This window comes from Maylandia zebra, linkage group LG11 (assembly GCF_041146795.1).
Source record: "Maylandia zebra isolate NMK-2024a linkage group LG11, Mzebra_GT3a, whole genome shotgun sequence".
Lineage (NCBI taxonomy): Eukaryota > Metazoa > Chordata > Actinopteri > Cichliformes > Cichlidae > Maylandia > Maylandia zebra.
The window spans coordinates 308722-328781 of NC_135177.1; the positions used below are offsets into that span (position 1 = coordinate 308722).

A 20060-nucleotide genomic window follows, 5' to 3' on the forward strand; every position below is an offset into this window, starting at 1 on the left:
CCTGTCCGTTATGCCAGCAGGGTCCACACGTTTTTCATTCATACTCCCCTTGCAATGGCTCTGCGTCCCCCACTTTGGGAACCTCTGCCGTAACACTTTTGTTGTTTTGTGCTGAGAAACACTCCTGCAGCACATTGATGGATAGAGCCTGGTCTGTGTGCTGCGCACTGCTTATTTAGTGAGTCTTGAATACACAACAGTGTCAGTGCAGTTTTCATTTCTGGGATATTAGTTAATTGATTTGAGGGAACATTCCAGATGATATTCTGACTGGAACTTGGAAATTTAAATTTCCGGCTGCATCTAGAACGTGGCATTGGATTACCAAACACCCTCATGCTTACTTCCATCTCAACTTCTAATACTAAGCGTGTCAGCAGTAACCATGACCTCTGCTTTTCTTGAACAACATCATACAGCGAACATGAATCCATTTATTTTCTATTACTTATCTGAAGCCAAGTTACAGTAGTAAAGGACACTCTTTCGAGGATGCCAATGTTCACATTTTGGACAGAGAGGACAGATGGTTTGAAAGAGGAGTGAAAGAAGCATCTATGTCCACTGTGAGCGACCATCTTTGAACAGAGGCGGGGTTTACGACACCAACTCTCTGCCATCTATAATCCAGTTTTGAGTTCCCTTCCCTGCCTTAACGCCCACTCACATCCTGGGCCATCTGACCTCAGGAATTCGCATGATAAGGTGGGGCCAGGTTTCACAATGAACACACCCGAAACTCTGGCTGATTGGGACCCACGCCCAGTTTCCCACCTTGGCTCAGGCGATTAGAGGATCATCAGGGGGTCCTTTTGTCCCTCTGTGGGGGGAAACTCCCACTAGGTTTATATCTGGGACTCTCCACCATTTGACCTTAGAACTGAAGAAGCTTCTTGGATGAGAGGTGAAACGTCTTCAAGCAACTTAAAGAAGTCCAGATGCTTTTCTTTGCAAGCTCCTTTGACATTTAGGGTATTGGAGATGGAAGGGATGTGTCCTCTCTCCAGCCTGTTCGATGTCTGTGTTGGTGTCTGGCATTGAGATTGAGCTGAACTTCCAGAGGTCTCCTTTTGCCATGTTTTACAGTGTTAGGCCCAGCTCTTTGTGGGATGAAGTCTGTGTGCCTAAAATCTGCTGCTGGTTACCAAAGCAGAGCCTAAAGCTTACAGCTCCTAGATAAAACCTGAGTATGCGTAGTAGCTGGTCATTGGTACAGCTCTGGGTGCTAAAACATAAAATATTTAAAATGGAAAGATGTGAGTAAAGTTAGAGCCTTTGTTGTTTGCACATCACTTTAGCAAACTGAGAGCCATCCAGGGAGTGACTGAGCTGCAGAGCTAAAGTGCCACAGCCTCTGCTTAAAGGATTTCACACGTTCATCCATAGTGTTTTTCACCTTTTACAAGGACAGTGTTGTTTTACCTAACACTACATTTAGAGTGTCACAACACAAACATACTGCCAAAATGTGTGTTCAATAGGAGAAAAGCAAAAACATGCTGCAGCTCCTGTGCACACTGATTCTTGCTGAAAGAGAGACGTGACTTTGGTTTGTTGCCTTTCAGACTGGCCACGACAGCTCCGTGCTGGAGGAGCTGAGGACGCAGCTGGCACAGAAGGAGAGGGAGCTGCAGATGATGAAGGCAGGAGCAGAGGAGCTCAGCTCACTCAGACAGCAGAATTACCTACTGCAAAGCAAGGTGCACAAACACATCACTACTTTCATTCCATATATATGGAATTATTAACCTCTGTCTCTCTTCCACAGCATGTCTTTATCCTGTCTTCCTTCTCTCACCCCAACCGGTCGCAGCAGATGGCCGCCCCTCCCTGAGCCTGGTTCTGCCGGAGGTTTCTTCCTGTTAAAAGGGAGTTTTTCCTTCCCACTGTCGCCAAAGTGCTTGCTCATAGGGGGTCATATGATTGTTGGGTTTTTCTCTGTATCTATGAAGCGCCTTGAGGCGACTTTTGTTGTGATTTGGCGCTATATAAATAAAATTGAATTGAATTGAATATATGGGAAATCTGTAGGATGGCCCATTCTTATTTGGGTACTGCCAGGGTAAGACTTTTTTCTCTCAACAGCTGAGAAGTGCAGAAGAAGCCAGTCAGAAGAAGAGGTGGGTGGAGGCTGCAGATGTTGCTGCAGATGAGAAGTTCCAGCAGATTGATAAAGAAATAAAAGAGCAGGAGGCACTCATAAAAGGTTACCAACAGGTTAGTGACCCTGAACTCTACATCTTATTGTGACTTTTGTCACAACGTTTTTCTCTCAATGATTTCAGTGTTATTTCGACTTTTTAAGGACTTTTATTAGGACTTGTTTCTAAAACAAATAGACTGTTTTCTAATTTGTGTCCTGTCAGCTGTAATCCCAGCAGTGTAAGTAATTTTATACATTTGCTACATCATCAACTGAATGGATGCAAATTTATGACACTACATACTAGGGCTGCCACGATTAGTCGACTATCAAAATCGTCGACGACTGATTTAATAGTCGACGCGTCGTTTGAAGCTTTGTAAGATCCCAAAAGACGCAGGAATAAGTAGCAGGATTTAAGAGTGTAATAACGCACTGAAACAGAAGATGGCAGCACTGCATGTACAAGGATGCCAGCTGCCGTTAAACCCTGAAGAAGAAGCTGTGTCCCAGAATTCATAGCGCAGCCCAGCTCAGTTTCCAACAATGGCGGCCGCTAGTTAGTTCTAATATTACTCTTATTATTCTTTCTGGTCACAAAATAAACGTTTAACATATTTTCATGGAGAATGTAGCTGTGTAAACCTCAAATATCTGCTCAGTTTATCAAGACACCGCATACTTTCAAAAGCGCTCCGACGTTTTCGGAGACGTCTGTTACCCACTAGCTCGATAGCTAGCCGGGAGGTCAAGGGTCACTAGAGCCGCCGAGAATGGCAAAGTCCCGACACATCATTTTCAGATCACTGCAGACTTTCGCTACTCTACATCTACTTTAGATGTGTCCTTGATCCATCACAGCTGATTTAAATGGATAAGTTACCTCCTCAACGGTCGTGTCCAAATTCATGGGCTGCATCCTCCTGAGGCCGCATTTGTAGACCGATTACGTCACAGCGACGCGCCGAAGGCTGTCCAAATTCGTAGACTCCTCCGAATGCAGCCGACAAATGCGTCCTCCTTTTCCCCGAATTTGAAGGATGGGTCGGGTGTGTCCTTCGTGGCCTACCATATCCCAGAACTCATAGCGCGGCCCAGCCAAACTCCAGTTTCCAACAATGGCGGCCGCTACTAAGTTTTAAAATTACTCATACTAATCTTTCTGGGTCACAAAATAAACTTTTAACATATTTTCAGGCGAGAAAGTAGTTGTGTAAACATCAAATATCTGCTCGGTTTATCAAGATATCGCATATTTGCAAAAGTGCTTCGACGTTTTCGGAGACGTCTGCTACCCACCAGCTCGACAGCTAGCCGGGAGCTCGAGGGTTACTGATGCGGCCGAGAACGGCACAACTCCCGGCACATCATTTTCAGATCACCGCGGACTTTCGCTGCTCGGGTTAAACGTGATATATAAGTCAAGTCACTTAGACAACCTAAAAATGTTATTGTTGGGCTTTTTTCAGTGTTTTGTTTGTTCGTGAGTAAATCGGTTTGGCTGAGATTAAAGTTATTAGATTAGATTAGATAAAACGTTATTAATCCCCCTTGGTTTTCACACAGCTGACTAAACGTCAAACAGAAAACTGATTAAACAGAAGTATGAGATGGTCGAGAGTTTACGCCAGTGTCCTGTTATATTTTAGATAGCAAGGAGCAGACGGCCGAGTTTATTAAACTCCACCGAGACAGCGGCGACGCTAATCAGAAGGCTAGACCGTCCAATTTCACGGCCGTTTACTTCCGGCCTACCCGACCTTCTGAGGACCCGGTCCACATAGACCGTGAAGGCTGGGTCCTCAGGAGGATGCAGCCCATGAATTTGGACACGACCAACATGTCCTGTAGTTCTCCAGAGGCCTGGTAATGAACTAATCATGTGATTCAGGTGTGCTGACCCAGGGTGAGATCTAAAACCTGCAGGACACCGGCCCTCGAGGTCTGGGATTGGGGACCCCTGCTTTAGTTTGCATAGGTTTGGGAGATGAGAGTGTGTCTTTAATGAGAGGGACTCATTTTCCCCAAGCACTAAACTTTCTGCCATCTGCTTAAAACAACTTTTTAGAAGTGCTCTCCACTCGTAGCAGTGCTTTGCCTCAGAAGCTCTATGTTAAGACGCCGTGTGGGCACAGTTTATGAAATTCTAATCATTTTCAGTTTTATACAAACTGCAGTAAATAGAAAAGCCCATATTAGGTGTGAGCAACGGTTTAAAAAAACAAGAGCCATTTGTACCTAGTTGTTGTTCTTTTCATTGTTTTTTTGTTTGTTTTTTTACATTAATCTTCCTCCAGGAGAATGAGAAGCTGTATTTACAGATGAAGGCTCAGCAGGCCAAGACTAAAGCTAATGAGGAGGCCATGTTTAAAGAAAACCAGCGGCTGCTGAATGAGCTGGCTGCCACCAGGTGAGCGTCTGACAGACCTGTACGTCCCACACACATGTTGTTGTACCCATATATGTGTGTTTATGTGCACTGTGAAAGACTGACCACTTGGAACACTGCGAGTCATACACATGTTCATGCATCGCTTCATTCTGTGCATTTAAGCACCTAACAGTGAAGCTAACAGTGAAGCTAACAGCACGTGTTTGGGCTATGGAAGGTATTCAACTCATAGGCCAAACCGGAGAGTCACTCGTGTTCAGGGACAGCAGCGCTAACTTTATTCAAAGTTTGTGAAGTAGGTCGTTAACAAATAGAGATCATAAAGTCCTCTAGCTGTGGAGTGGTTGTTCTGTGGTTAGGGTAAACCTTTTCTAACCTCACCAGGGAGCAGCTGCATAAAACTTCGAGGCCAGTGGGAAGTATATGCTTAACGGATCATACTCCACGCACTGCAGACTTGTTAGCGCAAATAAACTCACTTCAGGTTAGTACCGCTCTCATCCACCTGTACTGTAAGGCTTGAAGGGCTATGTTAGCCTCTTTGATGTAGCACAGATGTGAATCTTTGTGCAGAGAAATGAGGCCAAGATGTCTGAGGACGTCCACAAGCTTAAGCAGGAAAAGCAGGCTCTGGAGGTGGACTTGCAGCTCATTAAGAAAGAGAGAGACCTGGCTGAAGCCCGAGCCACCTCCACATCGGGTAAGATAAAGAACAGTCCTGAAACTACAATATTCATATTTTTCATCCCCTTTTCACTTCATATACAAACCCAATTCCAAAATGCTATAATAGGATAATGACAAGCCCAAGTTTGGAGCTTCGTTTTGCCTTCAAAACATGTAGAAATATGCAAAACTCTGCCAGTTTAAAAATGTGCCACCTTAGCAGAAACCCATAAATCAAAGTGGCAGCTTCAAATGTTGTGTTTGACCAAAGAGACTCACTTTAATGTTGTGTGACAAAGAAAAGCATCAAATGCTGTCAGGATTACTGCAACACTGAAAAGATGTGTAACCAGCTGCTACTGGTGATTTGTTTATAAAACCCCAAAAAGTATCAAACTGACAAATATGTCATTAAATGTATGATTCAAAGTGAAGTTGTCACCAGATGTGGGTAACATCTAATCCACACATAGATGTCAGTAGTACTGAACGTGCTGACTGATGTTTACTTAACTGTTCGCACAAAAAGCCGTTGTTGGAGGCGACGGCTTCACGACGTCTCCTGTGTGGAGAAAGTATTCCCAGGTGTGCTCGGGCGGGATTTTGGCCCAAACTTCCACGCAAACAGTCTTCAAAACTTGAAAGTGCTGCGCGGGCCCTTTCTATGACCTCTGACCTTTAGTTCTTTCCACTGACTTTAACCTGGATATGGGTCAGGTGACTGGCTGGGCGAGACACTTTCTTTCTTTCTCTGAAGCCAGTCAGTAGTTTCCTTTCTGTACATCTACTGTCATTTCTTCGCTATCAGGAATGTCTCGGCACATTTTTCCCTTCATCCTGAAGTGTGCCAGTGTCACATGCTGAAACACCCAGGCCTTGGTGGTGCATACCTGTTGGCATGGTGTTTATTATGCATGCAACGAGTGGAACTATGGTCTCATCTGACCAGACTATGTTCGCCCAGTATTTCAAAGGCTTGTTTGATTGTTTTTCAGCAAAATTTAAATGTTTCATTTTGCTTTTTCTTCAGTAATGAACAGTATTGTGCATACAGGCCGTGTTTTCATTGTGTTGTTTGAAACAATTGCAGGATTCCTGGTCTTTCTGTAGCTCTCCACAAGTGGCCCCTGGCTCTGCGATAATTCTGTTCACTGCTCTGTGGGGAGAACCGGCCATGACCGGGCGCTGGCCACTGGAACCTTCAGGATTTTAGAAATTCTTCTGTAACCAATCAGGATGTTTTACAACAATAGGACTGTGACGGTCTTGAGCTAGATTATTTGTTTTTACCCATCATGAGATGTTTCTTGATGGTCCCATCTGGCCTATAAAAAGGCAGGATTGCTTTCTAAGTACTTGTCTGTGTCACTCCTCATTCTTACACACAACTTAATCTGTGGACATTTATGTTTGATTTCTTGTAATGTGGGAATTAAGCTGGTGAAGCTTTCATGTCAGTAGCACCTTTAGAAATATACTTACTTAGGAAACTGGTGACATGTTCAATACTTATTGTACCTGCTGTGTATATGTGAGTAAGAACTGAGTGCGTTTCTCCTGAACGTGTTAGGAAATCAGACCTTTGAGATGCGTGTATTAGAGGACAGGCACCAGGAGGAAGTGACAGCCCTTAAGAAAAAACTGCAGTGGTTTGCTGAGAAGCAGGAGATGCTGGACAGAGATGCTGGCAGGCTGAAGGCTGCTACAGCTGAGATACACCAGCTCAGAGAACAGGTGATGCTCCGCTCTCACACGATGGTTACAGACTGATTTGTTTTGTACCCTCAATCTGCATGAATCCTCTGTCTGTGCTAACTACTTTTTATTTTAAATGATACTTGCAAAGAAAAGCGTCTGGACTTCTTTGAGTTGCTTGAAGACGTTTCACCTCTCATCCAAGAAGCTTCTTCAGTTCTAAGGTCAAATGGTGGAGAGTCCCAGATTTAAACCTAGTGGGAGTTTCCCCCCACAGAGGGACAAAAGGACCCCTGATGATCATCTACCTAATCCAAGGTGTGAAACTGGGTGTGGGTCCCAATCAGCCAGAGTTTCGGGTGAGTTCATTGTGAAACCTGGCCCCACCTTATCATGCGATTTCCTGAGGTCAGATGGCCCAGGATGTGAGTGGGCGTTAAGGCGTCTGGGGAGGAACTCAAAACTGGATTATAGATGGCAGAGAGTTGGTGTCGTAAACCCCGCCTCTGTTCAAAGATGGTCGCTCACAGTGGACATAGATGCTTCTTTCACTCCTCTTTCAAACCATCTGTCCTCTCTGCCCAAAATGTGAACATTGGCATCCTCGAAAGAGTGACCTTTATCCTTAAGATGCAGATGGACTGCTGAGTCTTGTCCTGTGGAGGTGGCTCTTCTGTGTTGTGCCATGCGCTTGTGAAGTGGCTGTTTGGTCTCTCCAATGTAGAGGTCTGGGCATTCCTCGCTGCACTGTACAGCAAACACCACATTGTTAAGTTTGTGTTTTGGAGTTTTGTCTTTCGGGTGAACCAGTTTTTGTCTGAGCGTGTTGCTGGGTCTGAAATGCACCAGGATGTCATGCTTGGAGAAAACTCTCCTGAGTTTCTCTGATACACCGGCTACATAGGGGATGACAATGTTGTTGCGTCTGTCCTTCTTATCCTCCCTCGCTGGTGTCTGGTCTTCTTTTCTGTGCCTCTTTGCTGACTTTATAAAAGCCCAATTAGGATAATTCGTTTTGAGTGCTTCCTTTACACTTTTACTGCCGTTTTGACGAGCCATCAGGCAGCCTTCACACCTCCAACGACCCCAACAATAGAGGCACTTTGGACACTAATTCCCCCACCTCTCCCCCCTCCATAGAGCCATCACCACCATCAAACACTTCACCTACAACACCCCCCTCCTCACCCCACACAAAAGAGGATTTCACACCACCTCCTCCCACCACAACTCTTCATATTCATGAAGCAGATGTGAGGAAGCAGTTTAAGAACCTGAATGCTCGGAAAGCTCCCGGCCCAGACAGCGTGTCTCCTGCCACCCTCAGACACTGTGCAAACGAGCTGGCCCCAGTGTTTTCTGGCATTTTCAACTCCTCACTGCAGGCATGTCATGTGCCTGCCTGCTTCAAGTCCTCCACCATAATCCCTGTCCCCAAGAAACCTAGGATCACTGGACTAAATGACTACAGACCCGTGGCTCTGACATCTGTGGTCATGAAGTCTTTCGAGCGCCTGGTTCTCTCCCATCTCAGGACCCTCACGGCCCCCCTCCTGGACCCCCTGCAGTTTGCATACAGAGCCAACAGGTCTGTAGACGACGCCATCAACATGGCCCTACACTTCATCCTGCAGCATCTGGACTCCCCAGGAACCTACGCCAGGATCCTGTTTGTGGACTTCAGCTCTGCCTTCAACACCATCCTTCCAGACCATCTCCGAGGCAAGCTTTCCCAGATGAATGTGCCCGATCCCATCTGCCGGTGGATCACTGACTTCCTGACGGACAGGAAGCAGCAGCTTCCGGTAAACTTCGATGTTGAGTTTGCCGTTCTCTTCAATGTGCACAGCGCAGTCCAGGAAAGGCAGACAGTCGTCCTTTTTGTCTTCCCTGGTGAACTTGATGTTTTTATCCACAGCGTTAATGTGCGCAGTGAAGGATTCCACTTCTTGTGTCTTGATTTTGACCCAGGTGTCGTCTACATATCTGTACCAGTGGCTGGGTGCTCTTACTTTGAAAGAGCCAAGCGCCTTCCTTTCCACTTCCTCCATGTAAAGGTTGGCTACAATAGGTGACACGGGGGAGCCCATGGCACAGCCATGTTTTTGTCTGTAAAAGCCTTCGTTGTACTTGAAATATGTAGTGGTGAGGCAGAGGTCTAACAGTGTGCAGATCTGATCGGGTGTGAAGTTGGTCCTGTCCTCCAAGGAGCTGTCTTCTTGTAGTCGTTTTCTGACAGTCTCCACGGCCTCCGTGGTGGGTATGCAAGTGAAGAGAGAGACTACATCAAAGGACACCATGGTTTCATCTGGATCCAGGGTAAGTTTCTGGACCTTGTCGGTGAAGTCGGTGGAGTTCTTGATGTGGTGTGGGGTGTTCCCCGCGAGAGGAGCAAGGATGGTAGCAAGGTGTTTAGCAATGTTATAAGTGGCTGAGTTTATGCTGCTGACTATGGGTCTGAGTGGGACAGCTTCTTTGTGGATCTTAGGAAGTCCGTAAATGCAGGGTATGGCATCCCCTGGGTAAAGGCGGTGATATGTAAGGCAGTCAATGATTTTGTCCTTTTCAAGGTCCTGAAGGCAAGCTATAACTTTCTTTTTGTAGTTGCTTGTGGGGTCTCGCTTTAAGGCTTCGTAGGTATTGTTGTCACTGAGGAGAGTAGTGATCTTTGTATGGTAATCTGTAGTGTTTAGGACCACGGTGCATCTTCCCTTATCAGCTGGTAAAACAGTGATGTTGTGGTCTTTGCTCAGGGAAGCGACGGCCTTCTTTTCCTGTATTGTGAGGTTGGATGGAGGGACTTTGGCACTGGAGAGCGTGGCTGAGACTTTCATCCTGATTTGCTCTGCTTCTGTCTGTGATAATGTATTAATCCGTATGGCGGTTTCTGTGGCTGAGATGAGGTCCACTGTGGGCAACTGTTGCGGAGAAATGGCAAAATTGAGTCCTTTGACTCAATTTTGAGTCAAAATGACCTAGATGACTGAGAACCTTCACAGACATATTTAAATGATACTCTGACTTCAGTGAACTTCCCTCATGCAAGTCATTGTTGTTAGTTTAATTCAGTTATTCTTCCTGTGCCGTTCGGCACTGTAGCATCAGAGTTATCGTCTGAAGGCCAAGAAAGAGGCCCAACAGGCAACGTGGATCATTACGGCTTTGTCATACTGGTCCACTTGATTGATCTTTATTTTTACTTTTAAGTTATTACAATGAGAACAGACATGACCGGGGGATAGGAACGGGAAAGGCGTAGACAAGGGAAGTTCAAGAAAATCAGAGGGACAGAAGGAAAAGACCACAAAAGTCAGCTGGATCACCTGCTGGAAGAAAAGTCAAGAAACCAAAAGAGAACAACACAGTAGGCAGACCACAGCAGCAACCTGTAACAGTAACTAACAAATACTGAATGTTAATGAGCAGCATGCACGACCGACAACGCTCAATATGTTTAGAGGCAGCAGCCAAGGTGTCCGTGAACACTTTGTATAGAAATTGACAGAGATAGAGATTGACAGACCACGTGACTTTCGTGCATTGCATTGTGGGTACGAGTGGCAACAACATCAAAACACTGCATCAAGCGCTAGTATTTCCAGCACCAGTAATCATTAATTCTGCGGTTTTAATCCCTACTTGCATTTTATGTTTACGAGTTGCAGTTCTGTACAAAACGACGGTGAACACGGCAGCTCTGTACGAAGACAGACGTGGCGAAGAGGCAAAAAAAGGACGAGGAAAAAATCAAAGGAGTGAAAGGGTCAGACCCACACGAACATACAGAGTGGAGTAAGGACGTTAGCATGCTGCACAACTTTCATCACGCACATATTTATTATTATATGGTCCTAAGTGTGAGTGCACACACTCACAACATGTTTAGTAACTTCAGATCCTGCAACAAGCCCAGCTCCAGTTTACTTTGGTGATTTGGACGATTCCATCTCACAGCTGTTGTTACAGGCCAACGCATCTATTTGTTGTTTCAGGTTGTAGTGTTACACAACATTTTCAGATCTAATAGAAATAAAATGAGTGTTTCGTAATTCATTCAATTATTGTTTTTATTTATAACTGGCATTATTGTTTCATTCTATTATAGAATCTTACAGGAAAGAGGCAAAATTGTAAAAAAAAAAAAAAATCCATCGTGCTTTATTAGCTGCTTCGGTGAAAAACTAATCAACAATGCAACAAAAAAAAACCATTTCAAAACAACATACTGGAAAAGTTATTCATCAATTGATTGCTTCAATACAACACTTGGGCACATATATGCGGGACGTTCGATCTCGCTCTCTCTCTTAACCGATCAAATCGGGCTGTGGTAGCAGCTTTAAACTCGGTCTGACCCAGGCTGATAGAGGGGCCCAGTCTGGATCACATTCCTGCATTTTGTAGGCTGGTTTTCCTACAAAACACAAACATTAGCCCGCAAAGCCACAGTGAACAAAGCAGCATAGCAACGAATTCAATTCAAATTAAGACTTATTTGTAACCTACATCAACAACTACAACAGCAGACTGACCTTCGTGTAAATGCTTGGAGCAGACTAACCTGTGAGTGTTCTGGGACGTTATATTTGGTCTTTGAATGGCTGCAATCCAGGCCATCCGTCGCGTCTTTGTTACTTCGGAAACATGGCTCGAACAATTTCTCTTCAACGATGTAATCCGATAAAAACGATCTCTTTACCCGTCGGCTTCCCGTGGCTGTCATGCGACCGGCTATTGCAGTTAATAATACAACGGCTTCGTACACTGGTACCGCTTGCCACTCTTACCCAGAATCCTTTGCAGTTTTACCACGGAAATGACGTCACATTTTCAATCTCTATTCAAAAGGTTTCTCCATGTAACGATCTGATAGTGGGTGTGGCGAGTCATAGCCCCGCCCACCAGGACATAAAGCAGGCTAATTCAATGACTGTAACATAACCTTCTAACGTGTGACTCAGTGTTTGTACCTGAAATAGATGGTGTAGTCGAGCCATCTAAGAGTCTGTTTTAGCATGTGTGTGGTACAGTTTTCATTAAATACTCTAAACAACTAATTTAAACAGGACTTATAATAGAAACAAAACATTCAATCACACCATTTATAATTAATGAGGTCAGTGTTTAGTCTTAGAGACGGTTTCCTTTGTTGATCAGAACTTTATTTGTCTTTGTTGTTGTTGTACCTTTTTTAGATATACAACTTGAATAATTCATCATTCCCATTTAAGGCAGGCTGGTGGTTGTACTCTCCCAGTCAGACCATGTGACCAGGCTGTGATGGTTTTGCCACAAACCATCGTTTTTTTTTCCTGCTGTCACAGAGCACCTCCTACAGGGAATTGTGTGATTGTTGGTTTCAGTCTAACATTCAGTTCTTTATGTTACAGCAAAATGTGCCTCAAGGAAACTGTTGTTTTGATTTGAAAAAATGGTAAATGGCCTGTATTTGTATAGCGCTTTACTCGTCCCTAAGGACCCTAAAGCGCTTTACATATCCAGTCATCCACCCATTCACACACACATTCACACACTGGTGATGGCAGCTACATTGTAGCCACAGCCACCCTGGGGCGCACTGACAGAGGCGAGGCTGCCGGACACTGGCGCCACCAGGCCCTCTGACCACCACCAGTAGGCAACGGGTGAAGCATGGACAATGCTGGGCATCCTCTGCACACGGCCATAAACAATCAGAAGAGTCTGTTCAGTGACAGGTTGCTTCTCCCCAAGACAAGAACTAACAGACTTAAAAACTCCTTTGTCCCACACGCCATCAGACTGTTTAACTCCTCTCTGGAGGGGAGAGGGAGGGGAGACAGGAGGACAAAGGAGGGGGGAACAACTAAGCTGCAGTGCCTCTGCACCTCACTGTACAATACCTTGTGCAATACTTTTTGTAAATAGTCAACAGTGCAATAGACTCAATACTTGAAATGTGCAATTCACTTGTATTTTTATTTTTTATTCCTATTTATTCTATTTATCCCCTTTGTATATTTTATTTATATTTGTCTCTGTATTTATATATGTGTGTGTGTGTGTGTGTGTGTGTATATATATATAACAGTTCTGTAACTGTAACTTCGGTCGTTGCTGTGCTTTTTTTGGAAGTCGAATTTCCCAGAGGAACCCACCCGAGGGATTACCGGTAATAAAGTTCTATCTTATCTTAAGTGTCTTGGCCAAGGACACAACGACCGAGACTGTCAGAGCCGGGGCTCGAACCGGCAACCTTCCGATTACAAGACGAACTCCCAACTCTTGAGCCACGATCGCCCCACTAAAACTAAAATTGATTTAAATTGTGTTAATTTTGAGGAACGTGCCTATCTTTCCTGGCTCTGGAAACATTGCTCTAGAGCAGCGGTCCCCAACCCCCGGGCCTCGGGGTCCGTGGGTTGGGGACCGGTCCGTGACTCGTTTGGTACCGGGCCGCGAGAGTTCTTTTGTGGTGCTTTACAGTGACAACAGTGAAAGCTTTAGGAATGAGGATGGGAAGTAACAGGCCGTCTCCATTTCAGGTAGAAAAACTGAAACAGGAAGTGGGCAAAAGAAACAGCTGGCAGAGAAAGGCGAGAGACAAATTTGTGGACTCGAAGAGGATGAAGGACTTGGAGCGACAGGTTTGGCACACGGGCATACACTAACAATTCATTTCTCCTTCCTTCTTCTACAACTTCATATCACTTGTGTTTTCACCAGGTGAAGGAGCTGGAACAAATACTCAGGAGCAGAAACCCAAATTCGCTGCCTGCTTTGATTTATGCTGCAGCCACATCTGCCAGCCACGAGGACGCTGGCAAAATGTCCTCTTCCAGCCGGATCACTGCTCTGCTGGAGCGAAGGATCCAACGTCTGGAGGCCGAGCTGGAGAATCACGATGAGGAAGCCAAACGCAGCCTCCAGGTTATGGAGCAGCAGTTTCACAGAGTCAAGGTACAGCTAACATCAGTCCACAGGCTTGTCGATGTAACGACCTGCCAGCACTCAGCCTGGAAGTAACAGCTGGGTGACTGTGAAGAGGACCCTAAACAGAAAGCCCCCGTCACACCACCGACCTGTTCACCCCCTTCCAGCTTGGGTTCAGGGGTCAAACACTCTCAGCTTTTAAGATTGGGCTTAAAACTTTGATAAAGCGTATAGTCAGGGCTGGATCAGGTGACCCTGCATCCAGCCTCGGCTGCTGGGGGCGTGTTTATACCTTTTACAGCTGTCTGCTAGTGTGGGGTTTTGTCCTTTTTAAATGACAAAAAATATGTTAATCACATCTTAATACCAAAGAAATAGGGCAGCCACCGTCTCTTGCTGGTCATCAGTAGAAGTCACTGAATCCACACTTTGTGATCACCACGTCTCCTCCTGCTTGGTGTGCTAGAAAAGCAAAGCAGAGCGACAAACAGACAAAAGCTTCATAGAGAACTGAAGCCCAAAGAGGAAGCCGTGTGACATAATAAGTTCAGTTTCAGTCAGTCAATGAGCTTCTTAACCGCACAGCTGTGAGACTAAACAGTAAAACCTTTATTTTTCTCCTTCACATGTCTGACTTACAGCAGATCAGTGAGGAAACGTGTGTCTGTGCTGAACCAACACTTTTAAATGTTCTTGCTGTGGAAGTACCGTATTTCCCGGACTACAAAGCGCACCCGAATATTAGCCGCACAAGCTAAAATCAGGGGAAAATCCTGTTTTGTACATACATTAGCCGCACCTGACCAAAAGCCGCAGGTGTTTCAATTTTGACTCATCATATGTAAGAGAATATGCACAAAGCGAATTGTCAGGAAAGAGACGGCTGTTTGGAGACACACCCCTTTTATTAATATTTTGAAAAACAAGTTATGGATACATATTTGCACATGTGCTGTGCTTCATAAACGAGTAACAAATGTAGTACATAACAATAACCTACAGCACACCAGAAAAATAGATCCGGCCTACCTTTTAGGCTCAGGTGCAGTGACACGGCTTTAACAAGAAGAAAAGTCAGTCATTCACCATCTTTCTCTTCTTCCTGCGCACTAAAACCACCAAAGTCCTCTTCTCCAGTGTCGGATACGAACAGGCTCAGGATGGCTTCGTCATCCACTCTCAGCTTCTTTCCTTCGTTGTCACTTTCAAAACCAAACAAATCCTCGTTGTCAGTGTCAGAGTCGAACACCCTCAGAAGGGCCGTGGCGGTGTCCTCCTCTCCATCATGCAGCAGTCCAGCCCTTCAAAATCCGTTGGTGATCGTGGATGTTTTCACACTTTTCCACGCTGTCAGATTCCACCGGTGGAGTTGAGCATAACTTGCTTTTCGCAAGTTTATCGCCGCTGGTCATCCACGCCTCCCGCTGAACGCGTAGTGCTACTTTGAAGTTTGTTTTTCGTGCTACTTGTACGGCACTATGTTGCCTGGCGGACGGACATGTGACCAACATACCACTCTTGAACCCCGATCCTTCCGCCAGGCAACGTAGTGCCGTACAACAGCAGAACAAACAAAACAAATCTTACGATATGACAAAAATCATGGACAATCCATAGAAAAGCCGCACCTGACTAAAAGCCGCAGGGTTCAAAGCTTGTGCAAAAAGTAGCGGCTTATAGCCCGACAATTACGGTAGTTTGATTCATCACAGTGAAGAATCACGTTTCAGACGTCTGCTTATAGTAGAGACTCCGTGTGTTTTATAGAAGTCTGTGTCAGAACCATTATTTTCTGTGGTTTGTATCATTTAATGATGAAATGATCATTAAAAACATCAGATGAGGGAACACATGAACCAGTTCCTCTTGTAGCGCCTCGTAGCACTTAAAGCTCTTTACACAGCTCGTCTCAGTCACCTGTCCACAAGCTCAGTCACAGTGCTGTGGAGCAGCCAGGGGTTGAAGCACCATTAGCAGATAACTCAAGAGATGAGGCAGAGTGAATACATTATAATATTTTTCTGATTCAACTCCAGTTTTACTGTAGTAAAATCCCTCAGCAGCTGTGTGACAGCACTATGAGTCACTTACAGCACTGGCCATTTTGATTTCTGTGGAAAAACTGACGGACAGAAAGGTTTTATTTCAGTTTGGACTCTTGTCATGGACATGGACATATTCATTAGTGTTTTCAGAGCATTGTTTCATAAAGGACTGCAGCCTCTCTACTGTGGAGGATCTGAGTCTGTAGGCGTCGGCCTGCTTAGTCACACCCACTAGCCTGTCAGCTGCTGACTGGCTCAGTTTCCAGCTGTACCTGTTAACTGGTTTGTGTATCACTCACTGTTTATACGTAAAGTAGAAAGTGTGAAGCACATGTGGCTTGTTTCACACAGGGATCAGTAACAGTGTTCTTTGGTCGGTAGCTGCTTTTGATTTGTTGTTTCTTTGCTTGCAGTCACTGATGTACTGCGCTTGGTCCTGTATTATTAATTCCTCTTCATTAAGGACTGTTTTATATATAACTTGTCACAGTTATTTAATCAAATTAGACACATTATAAAATCAAATACATTTTAAATCATGCTCACAAACTGAGTCTTAAAAACAAACAACCTGCAACAGTGTAGCAGATTTTTGTTGAATGCCACTATGTGTCTGCTCTGCAGCTCCGCTACGAGCAGCAGATCTGTGAGCTGGAGCAGCAGCTGCAGCGTAAGCAGCAGCTTGAAGCAGCAGCTGGGTCCCAGTCACCAGTAGTCCAGGCTCTGGAGGAAGAGCTGTACCGTGTGAAGCAGAGCCACAAACAGAAGGAGAAATCTCTGCATGAGCAGATCGAGTCTCTCCAGCAGCAGCTTAAACAGAAGGTCAGTACAAGTCTTACTAAAAGCAAAGAGCTATTGTCTTAGCTGCCTCCAGATGCTAGAGCAGGCAGCCTTTGCCCTGAAACCTTGGAATAATGGATGAAGTAGGATAATGGAGGAGTTGATAACACAAAATAAACTTGTACTCGATTATACAATACTGAGGAGAGCCCTTCGTTTTACAGGCCCTGCTGAGTCCCGGCCGGCACCAGCGCCAAGCCGAGGCAGCATTTGGTGTGCGGCTTGAGCGGCTGAATCAAGAGCTCGCTAAAAAGACACGGACCATTCAGGAACTGAAGAAGGAACGGAGGAATATGCCGTCTGCCCCCAACACACGAGCAGAAAGACGATCCACTGAGAGCAAACACCAACAACCAGGTCTCCTCACTGCAGGAGGAGAAACATTCCCAGCTGCTCCGTGTGAGAAGACCTATCAGCCCACCGTATTCACAGGTGGGAATGCACTTTTTTAAAGTAAGTAATACACAAAAGGGACTAAAGATCACCTGATGCAATCAAAATATTTTGTGGTCACACTGTTTAATTCACTTTGATTTTATTTATTCAATTCCAAATCCCAACAAGATTCGCCTCATCGGGGACGAGAGCAGGGAGACGAGACTAAAGTCGTGCTGTGGAAGAGAGCCAAAGATTAATAACAACTCATAATGCAATGCAGAGTGCTGTATAAGTACATAGTGCGTGAAGGGGGCAATTTATGGTGTGCGTGTGTGTGTGTGTGTGACTGTTATTTGTCGAGCGATCCTTGAAAGTGGTTTACACACAAGTGTTGTTTACATATTCTAGACTTGCATCAGAAGGAAGAACATGCCCACATCGATCCCAGTGTGAACACTAACAGCAGGGATATAGAAGCGTCTATAAGCAGGGCTGTGGTTTTCCAGATTTAAAAAATGCAGCTAGCTGGAGGCACTAGAAGATTTTTTTCATGTTTCCTTCTGACAGGGAGTCATATCTCTGAGGTTCTGCAGGAGAACGAAGCTTTAAAAAAGCAGGTGGAGCTTGTGCTCCTGCAGAGCGAGCAGGAGAAGGAAGCTCTGAAGGCTGATGCTGCACAGGCCAAGCAGCAGCTGTGCAGGTACAGTTTTGTAGTTTTGCTTCTGTGTGCTTTCTGCTTGTTTCCAAATGCTTCTACTTGCACTTGCTGTTTAGGAAATGTTATACTTAAAGCAGTGAAGCAGACTGAATATCAAAGTTCATTTACAGTGTTGAATTTCTATCCCTGAGCCATAAAAGGCTGATGGGGAATATCACTGTCAACGTCAATACACAGGTGTACAACAAAGTGCCAACCACTGGTTATACTCGAGAACAAACAGTGTGTGGAGATGATACAGATCACATCATCTGTCAGGAAAACGGTGAAGGGGATGTCACGTTGGGGATGCGTGGCTGCTATTGGAACATTTGTGCTGCTGATGAATTCTCAGGAATATAAAGTTACACTCTCTTCAGATTCAGGCAAAGCTGATTGGACAGTGCTTCATAGTGCAAATAGAGACCCATCCTGCAAAGAAGCAGGATGTTCTTCAACAACCCAGCCAATCACCTGCTGCCCCTGAATTAAAGATATGATTTAATCTCCCAGGCTGACAGAGGAGTTTGAAGAGCAGCTATCCACTACGAAGGCAGAACACTTTAGAGTGTTGGACCACCTGCGGGCCACCCATGCACTCGAACACTCAGACTCTAAGGTTGCAGAACTGACTAATAAGCTGAGCACTCAAGAGGTAGGGCTCCCTCATCAAGCAGCCTCTGTACAACATGAGCCTGCTGCTTTAACATTCATATGTACCTGCAGATAATGATGAATCATCTGGACAAGCAGCTGAAAGAAACGCAGGGGTGCAAAGAAGCACTGAAAATATCCAGGAGGAGAGAGGATGCTCTGCAGACGCAGGTGAGGAGCTGTGCTGGCTCTATCCAGGATTGTACACAGAAAGACTCTGAATTATGGAATGCCAGGACTGCCAAAATGAATTAATGAAATACACCATTAAACAATTCATTAAATGTGTCAATAATTAATTGGAATTAATTAATTTAATTTAGCTGCTTCTGTCTCATGTTTAGCTAACCAAACTGCTGCAGGAGCTGAAGGAAGCTAAAGAAGCTTCAAGCTCAGAGGTGAAACTCCTGTGCACCTTGGAGAGGAAGATACTGAACATGGAGCTCAGACACCAGCACAGAGAGAAGGAGCTGCAGCAGGTACCAGTGAGGGCCCAACTAGCTGACAGAAACTGGAACCCAGAACCTGATGTGAACCTGTAGTGACCCCTAAGGTCAAGATTCAGGTGTTTTAAATCAGCAGTTGTGATAAACTTTGAACACAGGCTTGGACATCCACGGTGGGTGATCCCCTGAACTAACCACGTTCAAACAAAAGCAGGTCTGGATCCACATTGTCAGCGTAAATGAAACTAACTTGAACTAGTGGCAAACTTGTACGAAAACGTAAGCTGACCTGAATGTTATGCTGTAAATGACTTTAAACGTCTCCTGGACTCTGGGAAACCGTCTGCGAGTCACACAGACATCGGAGTTAGACACACTGCTGAACCTGTGGCCAAACATATACACTGTTTGGTGGAGAAGCTTGTGCACTTCCCCTGATGATATTATCCACATAGAGGTCAGATGAAGTAGTTCTACTGTATCAAATACAACCTGAGGTCTTTTGTTTGTGTCCTTCAGGTGCTTGGGGGGGCGTGGCAGACGCCAGGTGATGATTTGCAGTCTGAGCTGGAGCACTGGAGACGTCTGGCTCAGGACAAGAGCAGGGAGATGGATGCTTTCCGCCTTGAGCTCGACTCCATCCTGGACATCCTGAGACATCTGCAACGACAGGGAGCGGTTCTGCCGACTCCTGAGCTCGCCATTCCACAGAGGAGTTAATACAACGTTTGAAAGCTGAGACTGTGAATGCTGCACTGATTCCATGCCAGTGTGTCAGCAATAGAAGCTTTTACTTGTTATTTAAATAACTATTTTTATATTTTTCATGTTAATGGTTTATTAGGATCAGTATTGCACCAAAGACCTGCAGAGACTGGCTTACCATCCCTGCCTCCACAGAGGAAACAGTCGTGTAAAATAAAGAAACCTCTCGAACATCATTTTGTTTTTTGACTGTTTTACATGTCTAGATATGACAGCAGGGCCTGCAGATAAAAGTAATATACTTGATCACAACCACAATATGAACACATATTTAAATATTCTGCAGTAAATGTTCTCCTTATGGCCCCGGTGTGAGGTGGAGGCCAAGTCTCAGCTAACACTGGCCGGCTTGGTTAGCAGCCTGCACCCAAGCATGGCTGCTGCGCAACATGCCCGTCAGTTGTTATCCTCTGCAGGTGTTTTTGAT

The 20060-nt window shown here is 45.1% G+C and overlaps 1 protein-coding gene across 3 annotated transcripts in view; it reads left to right on the forward strand.

The window, feature by feature from the left end:
• The window catches only part of cep162 (centrosomal protein 162), a 46111-nt gene extending 26302 nt beyond the window's left edge, over window positions 1-19809 (forward strand). For all 3 annotated transcript variants that reach the window (XM_024800211.2, XM_024800213.2, XM_024800212.2), the window contains exons 14-28: window positions 1566-1700; window positions 2086-2217; window positions 4441-4553; window positions 4920-5019; window positions 5109-5235; window positions 6772-6935; window positions 13421-13522; window positions 13602-13835; window positions 16478-16675; window positions 16858-17125; window positions 17639-17771; window positions 18282-18423; window positions 18495-18593; window positions 18767-18901; window positions 19388-19809. In XM_024800211.2, coding sequence (XP_024655979.2) covers window positions 1566-1700; window positions 2086-2217; window positions 4441-4553; window positions 4920-5019; window positions 5109-5235; window positions 6772-6935; window positions 13421-13522; window positions 13602-13835; window positions 16478-16675; window positions 16858-17125; window positions 17639-17771; window positions 18282-18423; window positions 18495-18593; window positions 18767-18901; window positions 19388-19588 — 2283 coding nt within the window. In that variant the 3' untranslated portion in view covers window positions 19589-19809. The remainder of the gene's footprint in view (window positions 1-1565; window positions 1701-2085; window positions 2218-4440; window positions 4554-4919; window positions 5020-5108; window positions 5236-6771; window positions 6936-13420; window positions 13523-13601; window positions 13836-16477; window positions 16676-16857; window positions 17126-17638; window positions 17772-18281; window positions 18424-18494; window positions 18594-18766; window positions 18902-19387) is intronic.
• The last annotated feature ends 251 nt before the right edge of the window (window positions 19810-20060 follow it).